At 45.8% G+C, this 9,439-nt stretch overlaps 1 protein-coding gene and 1 pseudogene across 1 annotated transcript; both read left to right on the forward strand.

Moving 5' to 3' along the window:
• The first annotated feature begins 215 nt into the window (after positions 1-215).
• On the forward strand, positions 216-4,402 carry LOC121437327 (X-linked lymphocyte-regulated protein 3C-like). The gene is made up of 5 exons (XM_041637200.1): positions 216-361; positions 1,196-1,295; positions 2,670-2,768; positions 4,161-4,256; positions 4,346-4,402. The coding sequence occupies exons 1-5, from the start codon at positions 216-218 to the stop codon at positions 4,400-4,402; spliced, it is 498 nt and encodes a 165-aa protein (XP_041493134.1).
• A 4,037-nt stretch (positions 4,403-8,439) lies between these two features.
• LOC121437352 lies at positions 8,440-8,615 on the forward strand (annotated as a pseudogene).
• Positions 8,616-9,439: the final 824 nt, after the last annotated feature.

The following is a 9,439-nucleotide window of genomic DNA, read 5'->3' on the forward strand; positions in this document are numbered from 1 at the left end:
TTGCCAGTTTTGCTAAGTTCCCTTCACTGTGTTTTGTCTGTAATATATAGACACTGAAGTCCAGCTCTCCAATCTCACATCAAGGTCATAACCACTGAAATTCTTGACTGAAAGAAAGGAGGCAGAGATATTCTTGCCATTGACAGATTGTTTCCCTCTATTAATAGCAAGTGGTTTTCTAAGTAGAAAACTAAAGTTGAAGGAACTTTACAGTAATGAGTTCAAGAATGTGTTCTGATACAGAGCCCAATAAGAACTTTCTTCAGGGCAACAGCGAAAGATTTACAGTGATCATCACGGAGTCTTTCGAAACCTTGGAGCTGAAATTTGAGGATATTCTAAAAATCCAGGGCAAGCAAAGGTACGGTTGTTGCTTCTTGGTGTTGTTATCCCAGACGCTTTGACATTTGGTTAGTAAGCACGATGGCTAGAGGTTGAGGAATAGCCGTGACCCCCACGGGCCAGAAGCTCAGTTGGATAACGTGTTTGGCTTGGCATTTCTGTATAGGGTAGACTTCTTTAGTCATGTTATAGCCTCACATCATCACCGAAGTCAGCTGCGTTTCCTAGGCATGAATTACGATGACCGTTTTGACACATTGCTGTTGAGTCAGTGGAACAGTATGCATCACGTGAACGTGCTGGGCACCTGGAGCTTGAAATCCTCAAAGCATTCATCCCACAGTCAGTTGAGCCTCTGTTCGGTGCCATAGAAATGAAAATCCCATGCCTCCAAAGCCGTATAGCTATCAGGAGCAGTGTTCTCTATGCTACTGTACCGAGATTCACACTGGCACAGCGTGAGGAAGAGCGAGCGGGTAGGCCACCACAGAATTCTCTGATGGGAGCGAATGTGCATGCTATTTGGACCTGTTCTTCAGAAAGAGAGAACTAACCACAAGTTGTGTCTGTCAGACAGACGAATATTTGTGGAATGATAGTAAAACAATAGTTCTTCCTGAGCTTTCTGGCACAAAGGCGTGGGAAGGTACTTCTCTCTCAGCAGGGAGGAGCAAATGCTGTGATGTAAAATGAAATAATCCAATCAGCTTCCTTTTCCCTGTCTGCATAGTTTAGAGGCCATTTCCCCATCCTCCACCAATTGCGTTAGTGAGGGCAAGTCAGTCGTGCTTCGAATGTACTTTCTTCCTATTGGGATGGAGTATCGCACTGTTCCTTGCTATATCATTCACAGGCAGAAACTTTATCAAGAATATTCTCTTCAGATGAAGACTTTGAAAAGAAAGTTATCCGAGGATGCAGCTGAAGTCAAGAAACATGCAAAAAAACTCGCTGTGAGTGTCAAGCAGCTTAGCTTTCAAGGAATCCATTGTGTCAGCATCAGAAGTAGCAGGGCTTCCTGCAGCAAGTCTGGAGGGAAGGGACGAGACAAGAACTTAGGGAGGCAAGCAGGATGGTGGATGTGGTGACAAGAGACTGGCCACTGACCGTTTCCCCCTGGTTTGTTCCTTTTCCTGCAGAGAGATGACAAGGTCAGTGATGGTTAGCAGCCATCAATGGGGGGGAGGGGGGCAGGTGAGCAGGCACTGCCTGGAGAGTGCAGGAGAAGGTATGGGATTGTATCTTAAGAGGGAGCCCTTTCTGATCCACCCAAGAAGTGCAGACACCAGGAGCAGGAGGCCCACCAGAGCCTTCTGACAGAGTGAAGAGGCAGGCAGAGTGAGAGCAGTCCCTGTGGCTGCGGCAGAGCAGGTGGAGGCTTAGCCTTCAGTGCTTGGAGTTCAGACCAGCCCACTCCCAGAGGTGAGGAAGGCAAGGCTTCAGTCCATGATGGCCATGGGATGACTGTCTCTCCTTTAACCTGGAGATTTGAGTGAGGTTTTTATGAGTTTTGGGGCACAAATGAATGCCTGACACCGAACAGTGCCATCTTTGAGGGAATCTTCCTTCCTGGTGTAGGATGGAGCTGCCCTCCTGGAGATTCTGACATCCAAAGGTGGGGAGGCCGAGGCTGGGATGCGGAGGGAGATGGAGGTGACCCCCCCTGTCCAGTCCAATGGGCAGGAGTATGGCCCCTGCATTCTACAATCCCACCAGTTGGAACGCAGTCACGGTTCAGTCCCTTGCTAGTCACGCTCACTGGGGAAAATAATTTACCTCTGTGTCTCAGATTGCTAGGTGTGAGAGGAGAGATACTTAAGGTCCCCATGTCACGGAATTGGTTTCAAAAGACTCTTAGATGTGCATTCTTATATTGGTCCAGGACAGTATCCGACATAAGTCTTACAGAATCCTTGCCTGTTAAGCGGGCCAGCAGTGGACTCTACTCTTACTGGCAAGAACAAAAGGGAGTGGGTTCCTATGTAGGGAGTGATAGACACTGGGGCCATCTCACGGTAATTTCTATAAACACAGAGGGTTCACCAGCTATTACAGCCTCTAATGGATGGGTTTTCAAGTCTTCAGAAACTAACACCAATGTTGTAGATACTGTTACGTAGGAAAATATTCCATTAAATGAATGAGATTCTCATCACTACGGTAATTTTTTAGTATTAGATAACTTGTGTGAAGTGGTCATCGTGCTTGAAAAATTATTAGTGATTTCCTTGTATATGTTTTGCATAAATATGATACAGAGTCACGTTTTTGTAATATTTCTGAGTTTCTCTGTATTGTTCTTATATCTTTTACTGTCTGTGTTGCAGAATATCTTCAAGGAGCAGCAAAAATTTATTCATCAGTCTCTGGGTATTCAGAAGAAGAGAATGGAAGAATTTAAAGATCTGTGTGAACAGTACTTGGAGGTCTGTTGTACATTCTGAAAGCAACCCACACACAGGGACATTGAATACTCTGGCGTTCCTTCCATGCTTTGGCTTATTCCTTCGGAAAGTTAGCTGTAAACATCTTCCTGTCGACAGAGGTTTCTGTCCCGCCCGGTCCCGCAGTCATTCAGTCCCAAAGAAGCACACAGAGGCCTACATTTTATTTATAAACTGGTTGGCCTATTGGCTCAGTCTTCTCATTAACTCTCATATCTTACATCTCAACCCACAATTCTTGTCTGTGTTAGCCACATGGCTTGGGTCCTTTTACCAGTGAGGCATTCTCATCTTGTTTCCGTTTGGACTGGGTCACAACTGAAGACTGACCCTTTCCTCTTCCTGGAATTCTCCTGTTCTCTTGGCCCCACTTCTACTTCCTGCCTGGCTACTGGCCAGTCAGGGTTTTACTGAAACAGTGCAAGACCATTGTACCAGAGCATCTTCCAGCATTTTCCTCATGGTGTCATGGTTCCATGTAAACCTAAGTACAAAATGAGTTTTTACTTTTAGAGTTCACATACGGTGGGTAGAGTCCTTTGAAGCAGGAATTGCTGCCTTGGCGATTTCATCCAGAGTTGTTCGTATTGTACAGGGCATTGATGCCTTTCAGACCGTCTGTTCTTGTCTCACAGTGCATTTTCCCTTGGGTGTGTATGTCCACTGAGGCACACACAAGTGTACGTTCCTCTGGGTGTGTGTGTGAAGGTCAGAAGCTAGCCATGGGTATCTTCAGTCACTCTCCTTCGTATCTTTTTGAGACAGGATGGCTCACTGAACCTGCAACTCGCTTGCCCCTGTGGCTGGGCTGGCAGTTCACCAGGTCACAGGGGTGGTGTGCCCAAGGGAAGAGGTCTTGTGAAGTTTTATAAGCCCCCTATCACAGCATTTCACACAAGCATTTAGATGTGGCATGTGCTATTTCACACACTACTGAAGGCACTGTAGGGGTGGAAACCTTGAGTTTTAATTTCATGGTGTTCAGTGGTACACGACAAGCTACTCCAGCTCCCAAAGAAATGAGTGAGTGGCAGTCAATGAGCTCATGCCTCATGCTCTCTGTTTTCATTGGGTTTCATTCTTGATCCTGGGCTCTCCCACATGCTAGGTAGGCAAAGCACCCTTCCCCCGAGCCCCCCCCACCACCACCACCACTAATGCCACAGGGTTGAACTTTCAGCAGTGGGTTGTGGAGTGGTAACGTCTGTGTCTCTTTGGTGGGTGATGGATCTCCATGTTGCACATGCTGTATGATTGTTTTGGAATAATGAAACCATGTCTTTTCACCACATCTACTCCCTTTTAAATATTGTTGTTCGCATTTGTAAACAAAATGACCAGGGCTGATTTCTGCCCATGTCTCTTTCACTTTAGAAACTTGTAATACTGAGGGATTCTCAGGGAGATTCCCTCATTGAAGAGGTGAGACGTCTAATAGCCACCTTGGAAATAAAACTTCTGATGCTGAATGTAAGTACTGAGCCTTTCAGGGCAAACTGAGGCTTGACGAGCACTGTTTATTTTAATATGTCCGTTTAATATGTCGTTGTGCTTCACAGCGCCAGCAAGAGAATGCTGCTGGTCAACTGTCTCTCCTGGATCTGTTATTCTCATAATACTCTGAAGAAATGAAAGTCGATACAAGGGGAGCGATTCTCTCATGGAAATTCTCTGGGAGAAGCTGCTTGTGGTTTGCGGCTTCAGCGACTACATCTTCTTGTGTTCTCCTGTTCCTAAAGATACCCCTTTCTGCTAAAACCCAAGTAAACTGAAGGATTTGTGTGACAGCAGTCCAGAGATGTCTATAGCATCCTCCAGCCCACGGGTCGTAATGGCAAGTTTTTCTTGGTAGTGTCGTAATTAATGGTTAGCAGTGCATTGATGTCGATACAGTGGGGTCTTGTACCTCAGTATCACTTGACCAAATTAGAAGGCACAAGAGTGGTCCATCCTTGTCATCTTCAGAGAAATAATTAAAGGAGGCACACTCTTGCCATTGTATACTGCTGTTACATTTGTTCAGTCATGGAGCCTATGGGAATGACGATAACCCTGCAAAGGGAATGTGTCCTGTAGACTTGAAAAGACTGTGTGCCCCAGAAGTAGTGAAATTGGTAGAATTCACTAAAACTCCTGAAGAAAATAAGATGTAAGTATTGTGACGAGTATGTGAAAATGTCACTTCCCGACAAAATTTATAAGGTCTTTCAAAGCAATGTGGTCTGCTACCTGATGTCAACTGCCTGTCACATTAAGAGTTGATCCTTAGTATGCCTATAGTTCACTTCCTCGTGGTTTATGTATTTCCTCCTTTGTATGGATAGCGGTAACTGAGAATGTTTTGTGTTTCAAATTTATTGTGCACGTAGTATGTGAACATCAGTGATAGACAAGGTCTTCTGTACACTTAAGACTCTTATCCTGTGGTTTCCTTCATATATATATATATATATATATATGTGTGTGTGTGTGTGTGTGTGTGTGTGTGTGTGTGTGTGTATATATATATATATATATATATATACATATTCCATGGGAAATCATTACTTGGAAACATTTGGTTTAATAAATATGGAATTGTTTCAGACTTGCTGGTATGAGTCATGTAATTGTGCTCCCTTCCCAACGTTTCATGCCTTTTTGAACAAAAATGGTCCCATGCTAACTCACGTTTCTACATGGGGCCTCTCGTCGTCCTGACCACTTGTCTCATTGTGCCCTGTGGTGCAGAAGCATTAAAAACAAGTGTGTGTTCGGCATCTCTCATTTTCTACAAGCAGAATTCATTTCTCCGCAGTCAATGAGAAAACTTCCCCTCTGGCTGGGATCATGGTACTTCCTAAACTGTGAATCATCTAGAGGAACTTCCCCCTTTGTTCAAAATATCTGTGATTGTATGGACCTTCAGTAATGCTTCCAGCACTAAATATCTCCTACTTGAGATATTCTATCAGTAGTAGATGAAAAATACATTACCCTATCATTGAATCTTGTATTATTCGATTGTGTACTCCTGCGTGTATGAGAGAAAGAGAGAGACAGAGAAACAGAAAGAGACAGAGAGGGATGGAGAGAGGGAGAGAGAGAATATTTTGGTATGTGGTACATGTGTAAATGTGTTCCTATGTGTAGCACATGTGTGTGTGAATACACGTGTATGGTGTATGCAGGTTTATTCACAAATCTTTTAGTATGCAGTACATGTGTAAATGTGTTCATATGTGTAGGCACACCTGTGTGTGAGTGCATGTGTGCATCTCTGCATGTTTGCAGATGTGTGTAAATCATTTGGTATGTGCTTCATATATATGTGTTCTATGTGTAGACACACTTGTTTTTGAATGCATGTGTCCACCTCTGTGTATGTTTGCAAGTGTAAATCTTTTGGTATGTGGTTCATATATATGTGTTCATGTGTGTAGCACACATGTGTGGATATGTGTGTGTGAGAGAGTGTGCAGATCTTTTGGTATGTGGTATGTATGTTTATGTGATCATATGTGTAAGTAGAGACTTCACGTTCATTTCCTGGCCAACCAGACCCAAATAGTCACAACAAAAACTTTATTAATTACAACACAGTTTTGCAGACGGCCCAGGCATATTCCTAGCTATGTCTTACATCCTAAATTAACCCATTTCTACTCATCTGTGTATCACCACGAGGCTGTGGCTTACCGGTAAGTTTCCGGTGTCTGTCTCCTTCGGCAGGTGCATGGCATCTGCCTGACTCTGCCGTCTTTCTCCCTGCATTCATTTTAAATTTCCCACCTAACTTTGTTCTGCCCTGCCATTGACCAAAGAAGCTTCTTTATTAACCAACGGTAGTAAAACCTATTCATAGCATACAGAGGGGAATCCCACATCACATGTGTGTAGAACTCATGTGCATGCATGCGTGCCTGTGTTCACAACTGCATGTGCATATGCCGGCAGATGTGATTTTGCATGTAGAAGCCAGACATACTCCAGGCACCTTACTTTGACACAGGGTAACGCTGTGACCGTGGGGCTCATTGATTGGTCTAGAGCGTTAGGCCATTGAGTGCCAGGATTCTACCCTGTCTCTCTTCTTCGGTGCTGGTGTTACAGACACTCACCATTGGCCTTAGATGTGGTATGTGTATGTATCTGTGCATGTGTATGTATGTGTATTATGTATGTATGTGCAAATATGTTTGTTCAGGTTCCCAAGGAGGGTGTCAGACCCCCCAGAGGGGGAGTTATCAGTCACCTGACAGGGTTCCTGAGATTTGAACTTGGGTCTTCTGGAAGAGCAACAAGTGCTCTTAAACACCAAGCCGTCTCTACAGCACCCTGTGCTGAGGTTTTCAAAGGTTCTGGGGATCTGAACTCATCATCTGGGCTATTTGGTATCTCTGGTCCTGGTTGTGGGAGCTTGGGGGAGCCGCTGGCTGTACAAAGTATGTAAGAGTCATTTAGACTCTTAGGTATCCCTGGACCTGGTTGTGGAGTATAGGAAACCCCTGGCCATAGGAGCCATTTAGATTACTATCTGCCTTCCGGTCCTGGTTGTAGGAGCCTGATATGGCCTGGTCCAACAGATAGTGAAGATCACCAGGCTATTAATCACCTCCAATCCCCAGCTTTCTGGATGGAAGAACAGGTCTCACATCTTTTCCATTGAGAAGACATTACTGCATGCTTAACGTTCCTGGTTTCCCAGGAGATCTGTGGGCACAAGGATCTTCCTGCTCCCCACAGACTGGGACACTGTGATAGGAGCTGAGATGTGCCCCAGGAGGCAGACCCACATTTGCAAAGTGTAGATGCCACACAGTGAAATAATGAGAACTGTCACAGAATGTGTTCTTTATGCATCATCAGTGTGGACAAGGAACGGATAAAATTTCTGAGTTCAAAGCCTATGAAACGAATATGTACATGGAGCTGGGGAGATGGCTCAGCGGGTAAAATGCTTGCTGAATTAGCATGAAGACCTGAGTTCAGATCCCCAGAAACTTTGAAAACCTTAGCACAGGGTGCTGTAGAGACGGCTCGGTTTAAGAGCATTTGTTGCTCTTCCAGAAGACCCGAGTTCAAATCCCAGGAACCCTGTCAGGTGTCCCAAGACTGACTGATAACTCCCCCTCTGGGGGGTCTGTCACCCTCCATGGGAACCAGAACGAACACATTTGCACATACATACATGGACACATACACATACGCACAGTTACATACACATACCACATCTCAGGCCAACGGTGAGTGTCTATAATACCAGCACTTGAGAAGAGAGAGAGGTTTGTGAGATGTAGCATCTGAGAGCAGGGAGAAGGTAGCAGTATGGTGAGGCTGCACACCATCCATGCACATGTGTACGTGGGATGAAATGGCACCGCAGATGTCATTCATTTCTAACACTAATGTTACTGACCATAAAATTAAAGATGGGCAAGGATCATGGCTCAGTGGGTTAGGTTTTCCCATGCAAACATGAGAACCTGAGTTCAGATCACCAGCACCAACGGAAAATCCAGGCACAGCAATACTCTTAAACCCTAGAGCCAGCATGTCTGGTATGGAGGACAGAGTGCTGGATCCATCCGCAAAGCTCTCTGGCCACTCCACCTGACAAAATCAGTGAGTTTTATGTTCACTGAGTGACTGTGTCTTAAAAGATAAGGTAAATCTGCAACCAACTAAGCTGCATGGGAGGTCTCCTTTCTCAGCGGGGCCCACTGTGCAATGGTTGCTAGCAGCTTCTCACTGGGGCCTGGTGTGCAATGGTTGCCAACAGCAAACTCGTTCGGAGTAACCTCACCCTGTGGCCTGTATGGGCTCCCCGAAGGGACCTTGGAGACAATCTTCTGAAGGGTCTTCGAGCTCTGACCTCAATGTCGCCTCCAATCTAGGCCCCAAACTGGTATTCACTGTGCCCTAGGGAAGCCTCAGGTCACCATGGCCAGGGGTCTCACTGTCCAGGCCATCACGTCCACCTGAATCAGAATAAGGAACATCGGATGGAGGCCCTACGTAAAGCCAAGTTCAAGCTCTCCATGCTGCCAGAGGCAAGTGGTGTTATTAAACCCCTTCCTCCCACTTTCTTGCCCTGGTCCTCCTCACTGAGTTCTTCTTTGTCTGTCTCTCTCATAGAGGTGAGTCTTCACTAAACTGAATGTAGATTGATCTGAAGGACACAGTCACTGAGAAGTGACTCGTTCCTGATGGCCGAGGGGTCAGCTGCATCACCAATCCTGGTCCCATGGCCATTGGCAGGCCCCGCACTTCTCGGGGCTTCTACTGTGGTGCTACCCTCTACCCTACTAAATCATGTTCAGTAATAAATATTACATCCTGTCTGGGAAAAGAGGGGTTACAGATGATACGCAGTGTCAACCTTTGCCCTACACACTCACACACACGGCAGGGGTGAGGGTGAAACACAAGAGGAGGAAGGGAATACTAGGGAGGGAGAGGAGGGATGGAGAGAGGGAGGAGGGATGGAGGGAGGGAGGAGGGATGGAGGGAGGGAGGAGGGATGGAGGGAGGGAGGGAGGAAGGATGGAGGGATGTATGTGGTAGTAAAGTCAATGGGCTAGTAAGATGGCTGAACAGGCATGTTCCACCAGGCCTGATGAGTTGGATCCAATCTCCAGGTCCGACAACTTCAGGACTCACTCCCAAGGTCT

Source organism: Microtus oregoni, unplaced genomic scaffold, assembly GCF_018167655.1.
Source record: "Microtus oregoni isolate MIOR12 unplaced genomic scaffold, Mior012 000052F_000, whole genome shotgun sequence".
Taxonomy (NCBI): domain Eukaryota; kingdom Metazoa; phylum Chordata; class Mammalia; order Rodentia; family Cricetidae; genus Microtus; species Microtus oregoni.